Here is a 15,863-nt window from a genome sequence, read left to right on the forward strand (position 1 = left end):
AATCTGTAGGTTATTAAGGACAACAATGTGACGTTGAGGGCAAAAAGGAGAGAGATGTTCTAATCCACTGTATGGAAATAGTAAATGAAAAGCAAGGTAGATAACACAACTTTTAGATCATGTTTAAAGCATACATTAAATGTATTGAAATGTTCTCTTTCTTAGAGATTCATAGAGCTTAGGAAAATTCAGATGCAGAAACAGGATTGAAGAAGGAAACATTTTGAAAACAGGTGGAGGAGAAATGATCATTTGGGAACATGTAACAAGGTGGTAGATGAGGGTCATCTGTGCTGTAGTAATAATATGGTGCAGATGAAAGGAGAGGAAGTAATGACGTGTAATAAAGAATTTGACCTGGCCCTAAGCGGTCTGGCCTTTGCCTACAGCTTCTGAAAGGTAATCTAGGTCATACCTCATAGGAGTATCTCTATTTTGGGTGAGAGCTAGTCACAATGGATTTCAGGGTGGGGCTGACCACACCTGACAGTCTTAGCCATGCCAGAGAAACCACACGATTTAGAGCGAGGGGCATTGAGTCACCTGGGATCAGGCCACTTGGCAGCTGAGATCAACCACCCAGGTAATCAGTCATGCCCACGGTAATAATAGCGCCTCTATAAAATATTTGAACACTGAACCTTACGCAGGTTTCCCTGGCTGGCAATACTCTCTCTAGGCATAGTGTCACACACTGGTACAGGGAAAGTAATGCCATCTTGCCTCTAGAGGGAGAGGACACAGAGAAGCTGTGACTTTGGAACCCTCCAGGACTTCATCCTATGTGTTGCTTCCCTTGGCTGATTTTAATCCATATCCTTTCCCTGTAACCATAACCGTGAGTATAACAACTCTCCTTGAGTTCTGTGAATTATTCTATTGAATTATCAAACCTGAGTGTGGTTTTAAGACAGACCTCCCCCCTCCAAACTTATCTTGTAGAGAAGTTGGTATCTTATAGAGCACTGTACCTTCTAAGCCTTTGCAGCTTGGCTATCTAAAGGCAACTGACCTGAACACAAGCTGTAATGTAGCCTTGACGCCTAATGGCGAAATCTTGGAGCTATAACATTAACACAAAGCTGCCTCAAAAGGAAACTAGTTGTTGTCATTGTAATATTAGCAATAATTAAACAGCACTGTTTGTCATTAATCAGATCTTTGTTCCTTTAATTGATACAATATATACAATGAACATGAACATATTTATCCTTATAATGAAGAACATGAACATATTATCCTTGCTACATTGATAGTCACGGCTGACTTCAAACTCTTAAAAGTTACATAACTTAGAAGTTGCTTAAACACATAGGCAACTAAGAAATAGGACAAATCTGTTTTCTTAATTGTAGCATGTGTTAGTTCTTTCTTTGCATACATTCCTCCTAACACTGGTAAGTATTTCATGATCCTAGACAATTACAGACTTTTTTAAAAGAGGTCTGGCTCGTTACAATGTTGGAAAGATTTCAGTATCATGGTTACTTTGCAATTGAGTGTAACAATCTTGGCCTTGGTGGTTAACTGGACCTTGAGAATCTTTGTTTCTTAAGAAAGGTTTAAATTCTATTCACATGTTCTCTTTGGTCCTTTTGGCTTCCAGGAAGGACATGGTTTCTAGGCCTGCCAGTTTTTGCTTCCTGGCTGACTCTGGTGCTGGTAACATCTGTGGTCTAAATTTACTCAGTTTATCTCATGGTCAAAGGTAGTGGCTGAAGAAGAGGAGTGTGAGTTTGTTTTCTTACAAAGGTAAATATGTTTTCTCAAATGATGGTCATTTCTATAAAACTATCAATTTTGGAGAATGAGCCAATTCTGAGAAATCTCTAGGAAGAAAAAACTTTTTCTAGCAGCCCTAGTTTTTCAGGAAACCTTTAAACAACTTGTATATATTTTTTAAAAAACTAACCTTTTACGAGATTGTATGTACAAATAAGATTTAAAGACTGCATCTTGAATTATTTATTTAAATATAATTTAAGGATAATTTAAATCTTTATATCCTCCCTACATAGTATGGGACTTTTTCCTAATGAATTAGGAATGAAATTGATGAAAGTTATGATATTTAATTTCATGACTGGCGAGTAAGGATAAATTGGTGAATTTTTTTCCAGACTTTTTTCAGAGTTTTTTTTTTTTCTTTTCAGACTTTTATTTGTGGCTAATATGCCACTGGTAGAGATTTTGTATATTTCTTTTTTTACATTAAAAAAGAAATAGACATCCCCCCCCCCAAACACACACACACCACCACCACACACAGTATCAACAAGAAAAAGAAACAGAATCACCTCTTAAGCCACTGGACAATTTGTTTTAACAGAAGAGAGAACTACTATTTTATTAATCCTATAATAGGATTTCCTCTTATCTATTCTTCATGCTTATTGGCTATCTTAATATCTGTCCTCACATTTAAGAAGAATTTCAGGAATGAGATTAAGGACCTAAAGTTTAAAATCAGTGGAGACTTGGATTAAAGGTGTCTGCACTTAGGAGTCTAAGTGTAAGATTTAGGGAGGTAAATCAGGTGTAAAATTTGGACAGAGATGAAATATCTACAGCTAATATTTGTACCTGGGGAAACAATGTATAAGAAACAAGTGAGGGATGTAAACTAAAACTCCCGTGCTTTATTCAACAGAGATCAACACAAAACTCAAAGATTCCAGTACCAAGGTTATTTAAAGGCATGTCAGCTTCAGAAAATGAAGATGAATTAGGATTAAAAAGAATTAATCAATTGAACAGTAAATCCTTCCTATATAAAAATAGGAAGCATTTGCACATGGGCTAGTAACTAATAATAATGCTCTTCTGTTCAAACCACTATAAGATTTTATTAACATAGATGACACTAATTTGACCCTGACAGTAGACATATATGGTATTCTCCTCTCTGTATCTTTTTTCCATGCACTTTGGGGAAATGGAGGCTTTTAGTCTGAGAGTGATTTCAAGCATGAACTTTTGAATCAGATTGTCTTTTAGGTCCTGGCTTCACTACTTACTAGGTGTGTGACTTTAGGCAGGATAGTTAGCCTCTCTTCTCATTTTCCTCATCTGTAAAATGTGACGATAATACTATAATGGTTAATAAAAGCATACCTAACTCACAAAGTTATAAGAAATCAATGAGTGAATACATGCATAGCACTTAGAACCATATCTCTCATGCAGTGCTGAATAACTGCAGGGGTCAGAATTTTGGAACTTTGGCAAAAGGTACACTTCAAAAAATGGAAATAATTTAAAAAGCAGTTAAGTTTATCAACCATTGGCCTTTTTTTAGAGATTGGTAGGAGTGGGCATCCTGTGCAATTGTTTTTTGTTTTTTTTTTAACCAAACTGCCCTCGTCTTACAGAAAATAAAAATGATACTCTTGAAAGCTTACAATCTCCCTGTAACTTTTACTATTAAGAGTTCTCCTTCAGAGTGTTATTATTATTATTATTATTTTTTAATTTGCCTGGATCCTGACGTTTCTCTGTCCTGGTTTAGACTGGCTCTGCTTTCTACAGCATCCAGATGCCAGGATGATTATACAACAGCCAAGAAAGATGACAGAGGTACAGAGGGCCACTGGAGCCAGCCACATATTTGGAGTCACAGATGCCCCATCAGGTGTCACGTCTTCATTCTCAGATGTGTGGTTTCTGCTGTTGTACCCCTTGGTTTTGTTCAGTAATTGTTTGCTACTGTTGAGTCTGGATGGAATAGGCCTATGAAAAAGTTTTGTGTCTACTGGCATAAAGAAAGGAGAAACGGTCTTGTTATCTGGATTGTTGATGAAATCAGTACTGTGTGACACCATATTTACCTCTGTGGTAATGGAGTCATTCAGGGAAATAAAGCTTGCCCAAGAATCTGTGGTTAATTCCCTGGAAGACCTGGTCTTGTTTGTGTTTACAACCAAATCTCGATGTGTGCTTGATGATGGTGCCTCTACTGACAGTAGCGTTGGGTTTATCATGGTGCTTTGTTGTTTACCTAAATTTGCAGCTTTTAGAATCCTTAGTCTGTCCCCTGTGTTAGATGAAGAACGGGTATTTAGATATGCAGGAGGTGACTGTTCAAAAACCAGCAAATCTGGATCTATACCTGAAAGACAAATAAGAAGTCTTATTATAAGTAAGAAGACTTAGAGAAGTCTTGGATTTGCCACTGAGTTGGTGAACTGAGCTTAACTTCAAGTTCTACTCTTGCATATTTTGGAAGGCCTCGGAAACATACTGGCCACATCTGAATTTATCTTAACTTTCTAGGACACTTTCTGTTATGAGCAACTTTGGTTAGCTCATGGAGGATTCTTCGCGTCTGCCTGGGCATTTGGGTAACAATAGACAGTGTTAGTACAAGAATGGCAAAAAACAGTAGCCATCGGAGATATATAGCATTTTAAAATAAAATTTTAAGGGGCACCTGGGTGGCTCAGTCTGTTAAGCATCTGACTTTGGCTCAGTGCTCGTGAGTTCGAGCCCCGCATTGGGCTCTGTGCTGACAGCTCAGAGCCTGGAGCCTGCTTCGGATTCTGTCTCCATCTCTCTGGCCCTCCCCTGCTCTCGCTCACTCTCTCTCTCTCAAATCTCTCTCTCTCAAATATAAAATAAACCATAAAAAAATTCCAAATAAAGTTTTAAAAAATAGGGCCTAAGAAGTGTAACTGTGTCAGAATTCATGAGCAAAGCCCTCAGTCTCATCCCTTCTCAGTTCCTGAGGGTCCTGACTTTGTCTTCAGTATTTTCTCCTTGTAAAGGAGCTCTTTTCCCTCTGACTTCAAATATGCACAAACGTTGCTCCATGTGTAAAGCGGGGTGGGGCGGGGGGTGGGGGGGTGGGGAGCCCCTCTCAACAGCCTTCCAGTTGTCCCTGCTGTCAGTCAGTTTCTGTCTCTCTCCCTCTGGACATACTAACATCCATTTCCTTTCTTTGGTTTTTGCCTTCTGTCGTCTTGTTCCTTCCTCACTATTCTGTCAGAATTATGCTTCTGAGGTAATCAGTACTTTCTATATTTCCTGATCAGTCTCATTGCTTTGGCAGGCTCTTATCCTCGATGCTGCTGGCCATCTGTTCCTTAAAATTCTCCTCCCATGACTCCCTGGAGCACAGACTCTCTTGGTACTTTACCTCAGGCTGCCCGCCCCTCATTTTTTCTTTCTTTTGCTGGTTCTTTTCTTGGTCCTAACTTGTTGTGTACTTTCCACAATCTTCAGTCCTTTGTCTTCTCTTGAATTTTCTCTTCATCTCAACACACACACACACACGTCTTCATCAACTGTCACCACTACATCGGTGGCACTGAAATCCACATCACCAGTTACTTCCTCTTTCTTGGTCTCTGGTCTCATTTCTCCTGTGCTCTACTGAAGGGTTCCACCTAGACATCTCATGTCATCACTGAACATTCCCAGAGCCAAAGTCGTTTCGTCTGGTTCTTTGTCTCATTCAATGGCATCATGAATCTTCATCACCCATGCTGGAATCTGTTTGTACTGCAGAGCAATTTTTGACTCCTCTCTTCTTTTCCTTCATCCAAAAAGTAACTACACCCTATCCAGTTCCCTCCCAATGTTCTAGTAATCATCCCTCCTCTTTGTCGCAGTTATGATCGCCTTCTCCAGATCTCATGCCTCCCTGACTAGATTTTCTAACTTGCATCCTACATGTAATTTTCTGAGACTAAAGACAGCCAGACTCGTCACTTTCATGATGGCACTTGCTCACTAAATACCTTTGCTGGTTCACTATTGCTGTCAAAGTCAAACCAAAACTCTACTCTGTCCAAAGCCCTTTTTTTATTACCTGGCCTACCCTATCTTACCCATATTTTTATTGCAACTCCAAATGTGCCCCTTTTGTAGCTAGACCTGTTTTCTCCATGGTGGGATGCTGAACTCCTTATCTTGCCTCTGCCTGGCCTCTTCCATGAAGTTGCCCCTGAATTTAGCTTGCTTTTTTTTTTTTTTTAATTTTTTTAACATTTATTTATTTTTGAGACAGAGAGAGACAGAGCATGAACAGGGGAGGGGCAGAGAGAGAGGGAGACACAGAATCTGAAACAGGCTCCAGGCTCTGAGCTGTCAGCACAGAACCCGACGCGGGGCTCGAACTCACAGACTGTGAGATCATGACCTGAGCCGAAGTCGGACGCCCAACCGACCAAGCCACCCAGGCGCCCCTGAATTTAGCTTTCTTTAGTCTCCTTTTGGGTGCTTGTACTTGGGGAAGTATCACACGTTTTTTAATGCAATTCCACTTTTTACACTAATTGTGAGACTTGTCACATCAGCTAGATTGTAAGGAACTTGAGGGCAGAGATATGGCTGCAATCTTTTGCAATGTTGCACACAGCCTGAAGCATTAGGTTTTCACAAAGTACAAATTGATGACAAAACTGATCTTCTTTGTATTTTGATGACAAAAATTGATCCTTTCATCTTCACCAATTTGTGCCCTGAGATTATATACATGAGCAAGGGACACTTAAATGGGTATTTTTCTAAAATAAAATATACTGGTTATCTTGGGACCATTGGTATGCTAACATATGTTAGTAAGTACATTTCCCTGTCCTTGACATCCATTTCTGTAGAATCCTTGTATGTGGTGTCAGTGGACCTCAAAATTGCCATTAAGGAATTTTCTTTATTTCCTAGTATCATCCTTAGCCACTGCAGTTGAAATGCCCATTTTGTCCCTTGCGAGGGGCCCCTGGAATAAATGTAATGCTTAAGCTCTTCTTCAATCATGTATGATTTGTGATCATCTGGAATGAGCTCATCATTGCTGAACAAGCCAAACTAAAGGGAATATCCTTCTAGTTTTCTTCCCTGGATGCCCAAAGCCTTTCCAGATAGAAATCCCTGGGATATAACAATTCAGGGATTCACACATTGTTATTAACAGTAGCTTTTAGGTTATATGTCTCTACTATAATATTGTCAATATTCTTCAAAATACAAAAAAAAAATACATAAATCATTACCTTCTGTTATGTTGTATAAAATGGCACTGGTTCCAGGCTCTAATACACAGCTCTCCAATGTTGGGCAGTGAATATGGAGGCAGTTGACATTGTCGTGAATAGGATCATGGTAGAAGACAGCCACGTTACAGGAAACTGAAAGGAAAACAGGCCAAGTGCGTCTGCAGATGGTCTTGGTTTCTACCAGCTTGATGAGCTCTGAGTAACTTACATTTCTTTCAAGAACATTGGATTAACAGCAAGCAATACATTGCAAGGCTACGTTCAGATATTTCATAGAACACTGTGAACTATAGTAACTGTATGAATACAGAAAATGCCTTTTTAAAAAAACTATACACTAATTTTCTCTCATCTTTCACACATTCCATTCCACATAGGGTCACCCAGAATCATTTCCCAATCCCAGTATTTTATGTTCATGAAAAGATCAGTTGGCTACAGAAACCTCTGGGGATTTATACATATCAGATTTCTAGATGTGTTGCCGTCTCAGAATGCTAAGGTACTGGAGTTCACCAGAGAAAGAAATAAGAAAATAAAGTGACAAATGTTGTAACAAAAGAGGGAGTAGTGGGAAGGCAAAAACAGCATTACTGGGAGAGGCCCGATGGTGGAAAGACAGCAGGTCAGGTGAACACGACCCTGACCTTGATTAAAGGGGAGCACTAATCCCATGTTGCAAATCACATCCAATGAAAAGCCTATTCAGTGTCATTTAAAGAGGATGAGAGTCGACCATCAGGGATGTTAGGATTTGGAATTCTACTGAGTAGGGGTACATCACTGACTCATGCTGTCTTCCCTTTACTAAGTAAGTTTGCTCCTTACAACGTATCATACTATTTCTGGAAAACCTTAAGTTGGATTTGTGGAGTGCCAGTCTTCAGTCTGTTCTCCTGAGAGGGCAACACAGATTTCCCTCCTGCTGCAGTGAGTAGGAACCATGTGCTGGGAAACATCCATTGGCCAATGGTATCAACTTTTTTAATAAAAGAAGATTACAGAGGAGTAGCATGCAATTATCAGACCTCAGACTATGCCTAAGGCTGTGGTGGAATTGCTGCTTCTGTGTAAGGTTAACTGTGGGCAGTTGTATCTCCCCCATTGCTTCCAGGACATCTCACATTTCTGCACTCTTTCGTTTTTCAGAAGGAAAAAGAATAGGACAGAATTCAATTAATAATACCTTGCTAATCCATTACAGATGACAAATACATCCCCCAAAGACTGTGCTGTCAAGTTCAAGGGGAAGGACTAAAATACATTTAAATTTAGACATCTAAATTTCTGATGAGCAAGTAGCTGATGCCGTAGAGAATAATTTTGAAAGATGTTTTCTATTCCTCTTCGTGTACACCTCAGAGTTTCATCTCCGAGCAGGTTAGCTATTGCCCGACTGTGGCTTTTTAAAGTTCTGGCTCCCGGCGAAAAAGAGAGACGTGTGTTCGTGCCCTTTCTTCTGGAGGAAGAAAACCACAACTTGGAAGCTACAGAGGCTCTAAAATCATGGAATTCTACTGGATGCTTATGGTATCCCTGGAAGTCCAGAAGACAAAGTTTCCCTGTGGTGGACAGTCAGGTAAACTGATGCCATGGGGAAATGCTGAAACGTATCCCCCCTAGCCTACCTTCCCTCAAGTCTTTTGGGATCAGAAGCATCTCTAAGGTGAAAATCTGAAATGGCAACCTTCTCAGAAATATTTCCCTTTAATAAATTAATTGTTCTCTTCTGTGCCTGATTATCTTTTGAGGGCTTAGCCTGGGACAGCTTCTCACACTGTGGTCAGTTTATACCCTTCTAGTAGATTCAGTCTGCATCCCAAAAATCTTACATGCATACTTGGATAGGAAGCATTGGCAATTAATAAGTCGGTGTCAAACCATGGAAAGAAACTGTGGAATAACCAAGAGAATTATTTTCAAGTGTTGTGTTGCTTTTGCTGTTTCTTTCCAAGTAACTTTAAAATCTTGGGAAAATGAAAAACAAATGGAAGAAGTCTTTAGACAATTATAACTTGAAATTCTGTAATAATGAAATGTTTTCCTAATTGTAAACCTTGATCGTATTACATGGATGATGTTTAACCCTGATTCTGGATTTCAGACCAAGAAAAAAAAAATCAGATTATTTTGAAAATGCGTTTTTCTTTCTTTTTGCTATTTGACATATATCTGCCTATGTCTTTCAAAACATTGATCACAATCTAAATTCCTATTCAGTGCAGCCCACATTTAGTCAATACAGCAAGCACATTTCGAAATCTTGAAATACCTATATCACTGAAAGAACTTTGAAAGGGAAATTATAAATATTTTTGAAATCAAATATGCCATATTTGGGGCTAAGAAATATTGTTAGTTAACCCTCAAGAAATATTTTCATTTAGCCCTTTCGTGAGGAAAAGAAGATTCTCTGTTGCCTATAGTTTCCATGGCATTCTGGGTCATTACCAGATTTGTAAACTGAGCCAGCACTGACCCAGACAGTCTGAGTCTCTCCTGCACTCTTCCATCCCCTGTCTCTCCCTCATCTCCCCTAGTCCTGTTCATCTTTTCTCTGGAACCTCTACCTAGGGGCCCTCACTTAGTCTTCATTTTATAATTTTCTCCTGATTTTTGCACAGGCGTATCATTAATACTTACCATCCTTCCTAAGGCAGCAGCTCCTGCTGCATTTCTGGCCAGTGCCTTCAGAGTAATACTTCAGGAACTGAGCTCCCAGCTTCTGAGACTCCTCCAGGTCAATCAGAAGACCCGGAAAGCGACGGATCCAGCAGTCTCTGTAAAAAATGGTGGGTGAGCAGAGAGAGTGAGAGGCCCGCACCACGCTCAGGAGCAGTGTCACGCTGGTTACCACCACTGCCGCAGGCATTTTGCTGGTATAAAGACTGGGCAAGAAGCCTGAGTCCCACACAGATGCTGAAGCTGACCATCAGGCTTCTGGACAGTTTCTGGAACTCGGGGGCTGTTGCTGAGGGACTCTCTTGGAGGGTCACCTTCTAGAAAAATGAAGCCATTCTTTGGCTGCATATTGATTTTTCTTTCGTTTCTCCCCGGCTGAGCCCTAGGTGAACATTCGACTTTCTGACGTTAATTTTGAACATTTTCCAGGCCATTTCGATACTCTGTCCTTTAGCCTCTTGAAGACGTGGATTCTCTCCTCTGCTTTTCTTCGTTTTGTGAAAGTGAATAGTCACAGACACCTCTCACTAAGTACATATAAAGACAAATGGAAATCCTAGCCAAGAGTCTTTCTCAGGAAAACAATAATTTAGTCACTTGACGTCAGATAAAGAAGGATCCATTTCACCAGAAACAAGACATGTTTTTGTAAGGGCACTTCTGTATAGCTTTAAAGGAACCTGTGACTGCAGATTTTTTTTTAGTCATTTTTTTTCCCTTTGAATTTACATTCTAGTATTCAGGTTCACTAGAAAACCAGTTTGTGCACTGGTTTGTGCACAAAACAAAACGTGAAAGTAAATGAAACTGAAAAAGAAAAAAAACCCAATTTTAATTTCACAGTGATTTTGAAAACACTGAATGTGGATCCTGGTCATTTCTTGGAGCTAGGCTTCCTCCCGACCCCCCACCCCCACCAAAAAAGTCCAGCCACAAGCTTTCTTTTAGAAAGCATAAATGAAAAGCATTACAGTGGAAATTGTGAAGAAGTTCAAAATGGAGACTGTTTAATCTGTTTTCTGATATTCGTGTTTGCATGTTATAAAGGAGACTTTTTTTGTGAGGCATATACATGAAGGCCTAGTACCTTTGAAGCAGAAGTAGTTACCAAGAAATGTGTATTCGGGAAATGATGAAATGGTTTTAAATTTCTTTCTTTCTTTCTTTCTTTCTTTCTTTCTTTCATGTTTATTTTTGAGAGAGAGAGAGACAGAGCATGAGCAGGGGAGGAGCAGAGACAGAGGGAGACACAGAATCTGAAGCAGGCTCCAGGCTCTGAGCTGTCAGCACAGAGACCAACGCGGGTCTAAATATTAATAAAATTACTTCAATTGCAAGACCAAAACATTCAAAAAGATACTAAAGGCAGCAAAAATGGCCTCTTACTTTTGTGAAGATTGTGGGTTCCATATACTGTGATGATGTCCAAAATGACAAATTAGTTCAAAGCATAAAACTCTTCTTGCTTTTGTGTATCCATTTTTATGCAAAGTATAAGTGAAAATCAGCTTTTGGCATAATGTACTGTTCTGCTCTTTTCAAGAAGAAGAAGAAGAAGAAGAAGAAGAAGAAGAAGAAGAAGAAACTTTTTCTATCCAGTGGTCTAGGTTTCTTTCATACCTTTTGCACAATGACTCATTCACTTACTTGACAGAAAAAATGTTAATATTCTTTGAATTCCATCTCTCCACCTGTTTCATAATTATAGCTGCTCACATATCCTTTGATTTTTAGAAACATAAAATTTAAGAATCAATAATAAGATGAAAATATTCATAAGTCTGAATAACTTTAAAAACAAAACGTGTCACTTTCTCCCAAGCCAACATTATATATCATGGATTAACTCCTAATCTTTCATAAGCCACATAAACTACACTGAAAATGATAAATACTTTATTCTATTGAACTTCTCATAGAAAGCAAGTTTCAATTGCTTACATGCAGATGATCAGACTGTTCCATCTGTTCCGAGGGGAGAGGGAAGAGAGATTTTTTAATGGCAAAGCAAAGGACAGCAAAGGAGCAAAAGATCACTCCCTATTTCCCCACAAGATTCCATAGCTGTTGTAATTAGTTGATGCCCTGGGGATATAAACCAGAAAGTCAGCTTTCTAACCTTCTAACCTCCATGGATTTCAGTCACATTAAATGCTTCTTTCGTGTGATATATAATTCCTTAAAGTTCTCATGTATCCTGCAGGGATAATAGAACAATCCACAATTGTTTAATCCTTTTGCTGTCCAATGATGTTCAAGTGAAGATCAAAGTTGTATTTGAAAGAATCTATAAGTTCCAATATAGAAGCATGCTTTAGAATTTTTAAAATAATTTTTTTGGTGATTGCATAAACATTCAGTCTGGAAGCCCAGAACTTCTTGGAGCCAAGTATTTTGAAATGGAGAGCTAGAAACTGGCCTGCAGGGGCAGAGGGAGAAATCCATAATGTCCCAGAAATGTCTAGTCTCAAAACTTGTCCACGTGAGATGAAATTGCAGAAACCAGAAAGCAACTGCAACTCTGAATAAAATATTGCTATATAGCCTTTGTACAAATTTTATGAAATACTCAGAACCATCACACTACTGCGATGCAGTGATATGCTGTACTTATTTCCAACTCGGTGCTCTTGAGGGGCTCAAAAATTGGATTCTTCGGTTAAAAACTAATCTCTTCCAAGAGCCTGATTCAGGTGCTCTAGAACCAGAAGTCTCATAAGTGTCCCAGGTGATTTCCTAAGATGTCTGGAGAACACTGATGTAAAATGGAAGTTTTGCCTACACAAAGATGCTCAATCTGAATTAAATAGAGACATTTTTGAAGACCTGTGCTGCTTTAAACTCATTTACATTGTCCCATATGCTTCAATGAAAGGAAAATATTTCAGTTTTGTTTGTTAAAAAACACAATTTTTCTTAAAATATTTTACTTTTCATTAAATTGATATACATTTCACTTTAAAAATCCAAACCATGCACAAAAGTACAAAAAGAAATAAGCACTATTCAAGGTCTTACAATCTTAACATTTTGGTTAACATTCTTCTAGACACATCTATAAAAAATAGACACATGAGGGGCGCCTGGGTGGCTCAGTCGTTTGAGCGGCTGCTGACTTCAGCTCAGGTCATGATCTCGCTGGGTTTGTGAGTTCAAGCCCCACGTCGGGCTCTGTGCTAACAGCTCAGCGCCTGAAGCCTCCTTCGGATTCTGTGTCTCCTCCTCTCTCTGCCCCTCCCATGCTCATGCTCTGTCTCTCTCTGTCTCTCAGTAATAAATAAACGTTAAAAAAATTTAAAAAAAAAATAGACACATGAATACAATTTTACATAAATGGATTCAAACTGTTCCAGAAACTGTTTTTAAAAAAATCCAGTGTAGGGGTGCCTGATTGGCTCAGTCAGTTAAGTGTCTGACTCTTGGTTTCCGTTCAGGTTATGATCTCACAGTTGTAAGACTAAGACTCGTGCTGGGCTCTGAGCTGTGTGTGAAGCCTGCTTAGGATTCTCTCTCTCCGTCTGCCCCTTCCCCCCCTTAAAAAAAAAAATCCACTGTAAAATTATGTATTTCAGGGTTTCTAAAGAAAGCTCTACATGTACATCCAAAGTTGTAACAGCTCTATGGTATATTTCATTCTACCTATGTACCGAAATTTACTCTGCACTTGAGCTTTCTCAGCTGTATAATAGAATAAAAAATAGTATTGTAATCTGTTAAAAGTACTGACAACAGTGTCTGTCATATAATAAGCATTCAGTAAATGTTAGCTACTATTACTATTACACATTATGTTTTCCAATTTTTATTATTAAAAGCAACACTCTGATAAACATCTTCCACTTAGATCTTTTTTTCATTCTAGGTCATAAAGGAACAGCTGTGTTTGACCATCCTTGATTTGACCAGATCATGTTATAAAGTGTTTGAAATGAGTCATTGTAGCATAAAGGCCAGTCTTTATTATTCATTGATCAGCCAATAACAGATCTATAAAATTACACCACCAGTTATATATAAGCAATATTTTCATGAGGCTTAGAAAGAATATTTAAAACTTTTGTAAGTGAATTTACATTGCTTTGACTTGGTATTTCTAGCTGAACAGGAAGCTTACTGTGTGAGTTATAAAAATTATTTGATCTTTTAAGACACTTCCAGTTCTAAATGATGTTACTATCATATGAGGGCCAAAAAAGCTTACAGGTCCAGTGCCCAGTATTGTCAGACTCACACCCCAGATTCCCTGTCTAAGCTGATCTTACTCTGATAATATTACTGTGCGTGAATTGCCTTTCTAATGCGCATCATTCTTTGATAGTGATTTTTTTGGTCTGTTTTTAAAAGGCAAGAAAATACCAGTCGGAGGCATATCTATGACGTTTGGAAACAAAAGCATCATTGGTGAAAGATTCTAAAGGGACAGAGAAGAGACTAAGAGCCTGTTCTTCTTGGCTGACCCAATGAATCTGGCATTGTCGTGGATGGAGGCACAAATAAATCCCGAGTCCAAGCCTCTTTGATATAGGGTGTGCCTCCCAGCAAAATTCCCCAGTTTAAGACCTAAAACCAGAGTTGGCACTTTATGTTTCCAAAGAGGTTGCTAAATTCATGGTCACTCATCCACTAAGAGCCTTAGAATGAATGTCCTGACTGCACCGTCATTGAAAACAGAAGTGTGAGAAGTTGGTTGAGAATGGAGTTTTATCAGTAATGATTCAAAGGCCAGGTGAAACAAGGTGAAAAGCTAGAGGTTTTCCCAGTTTAAAGAGAGAGAGAGATGAATGAGGCAAGTCATAGACTCATCTTTGTCTCCTTCACTTTTCCCAGGGAAGCCATAATGTACTAGAACTTTTTTCTGTTTTTAAATTTTTAGTTCCTTATTTATGGTGTATTATAAAGAGAATGATGGAGGACAAACACCTCACTCCCAGGCAGCTAAGTTACGTAGTAAGAACCAAAAATGTAACCAAAAGGTGTCAAAAGGATTTCATGCCTTACCAATATGACTTTCTTTTCTGGTTTTTAACCCTTCCCCCTTCTTAATATACAATATGAGAGGTGTAGGAGATATCTTATGTCTCATAAAGCAGAAATGTTCTTATGAAGAAGGTGTTATTTAACAACTTGTTATTCAAGAAGACAGATGAAGCTTGCAATAATAAAAACAAAGCCCAAACACATCTTCTTCCCAAGTTGAGGACTATTGTAGTAGAATCTTGGTCTGGGAAAATTTTCAAAAAGGGTTTCTTTGTGGGATAAGAATGCCACACCCTCTGCTCCCTCCCAATCCTTATCCCTCCATCTGCCCAAAGCTTACCTAACAGTATCCTGTTCACCTCCTTCTAAGATTAATTCATATCTTACGAGTTACTCGAGGTCTTTATTATTTGGGGTGAGCTTTCTATTCATTTCTTTGCAATGTTAAGTGAGAGAAGAGGTCTCTCTTAAGGAGGACGTGGCCCTTCCTTAAGCAGTCCTCAGACAGTGAGGAGCATGGGTACGGGGACGGTAGGAGGGTGGCAAGAAAAACCACCTCTGAAGGCCAATGCCACCAAAAGCGGCCACACCTTCTGCCCAAAGGATCGCATTCTGTCATGGCCGACCCAACCAAACTGAAATAGGAAAAGCAAGGTTAGAAAATATTTTAAAAGAGGTCACGTGTTCTACCTTTGAGTTGCACTCCTGTCTTTCTTTTGATAGCATAAAGAGGATTAACGGGCCCCAGCAGCAAATACAAGTTCCTCTGCTTGCCAACCCTTTTCATCAGCTGCACTGTGCACCCCAGTGAGCTCTGCCGAACCTGCTGCCATCTGCCTGGACTTTCTTTCTGCAAGATGGCTCCTACACGATGACCATTGCGAAGACTCAGCTCTAGGTGCCACCTACGTGTGCAGGAACGGCCTATGGGCCTCAGCCCGCTGGGACACTATGCCGGATTGGGCTAGATGGGCGATCCCAGATGTGATGTCATTTTGACGCCCGGGACCCCAGACTCCTTTCATCCCGTTCCTTCCACGCCTGTTTCTCCTTCTTGTCTCTCTCTTCCCGCTGGTAAAGCAGCGCGGAAGAGAGAGCGGACCGGCTTCATCTCGCCTCCGGTCCGAGCCTGGCTCGCACCGCTGCGCCCGGCGTGCGGGGGAGGCTGCGGGGACCCGGCCCCAGCCCCGGCGCCCGGGCCCGCAGCCC

At 39.7% G+C, this 15,863-nt stretch overlaps 1 protein-coding gene and 1 long non-coding RNA gene across 2 annotated transcripts; one reads left to right on the forward strand and one right to left on the reverse strand.

The window, feature by feature from the left end:
- The first annotated feature begins 476 nt into the window (after positions 1-476).
- Positions 477-15,758, forward strand: LOC125918910 (uncharacterized). Its single transcript, XR_007456609.1, has 4 exons — positions 477-583; positions 730-838; positions 1,607-1,752; positions 15,378-15,758. It is a non-coding gene; the product is annotated as an uncharacterized LOC125918910 (long non-coding RNA).
- Positions 3,251-10,384, reverse strand: MANSC4 (MANSC domain containing 4). Its single transcript, XM_049625208.1, has 3 exons — positions 9,639-10,384; positions 6,993-7,127; positions 3,251-4,108 (listed from the first exon to the last, which is right to left on the reverse strand). Exons 1-3 carry the CDS (start codon positions 9,865-9,867, stop codon positions 3,468-3,470), a joined length of 1,005 nt encoding a protein of 334 aa, XP_049481165.1. The 5' UTR covers positions 9,868-10,384; the 3' UTR covers positions 3,251-3,467.
- Positions 15,759-15,863: the final 105 nt, after the last annotated feature.

This window comes from Panthera uncia, chromosome B4 (assembly GCF_023721935.1).
Source record: "Panthera uncia isolate 11264 chromosome B4, Puncia_PCG_1.0, whole genome shotgun sequence".
Taxonomy (NCBI): Eukaryota; Metazoa; Chordata; class Mammalia; order Carnivora; family Felidae; genus Panthera; species Panthera uncia.

Excerpts from the sequence above, each read along its gene's own strand:
- MANSC4 (XM_049625208.1), bottom strand. The coding sequence starts at position 9,867 with ATGCCTGCGGCAGTGGTGGTAACCAGCGTGACACTGCTCCTGAGCGTG. Across the intron at positions 7,128-9,638 it reads CTGCTGCCTTAGGAAGGATG|TTTCCTGTAACGTGGCTGTC; the intron begins GTAAGTATTAAT and ends TTTTCCTTTCAG. Across the intron at positions 4,109-6,992 it reads TTTATACAACATAACAGAAG|GTATAGATCCAGATTTGCTG; the intron begins GTAATGATTTAT and ends TTTGTCTTTCAG.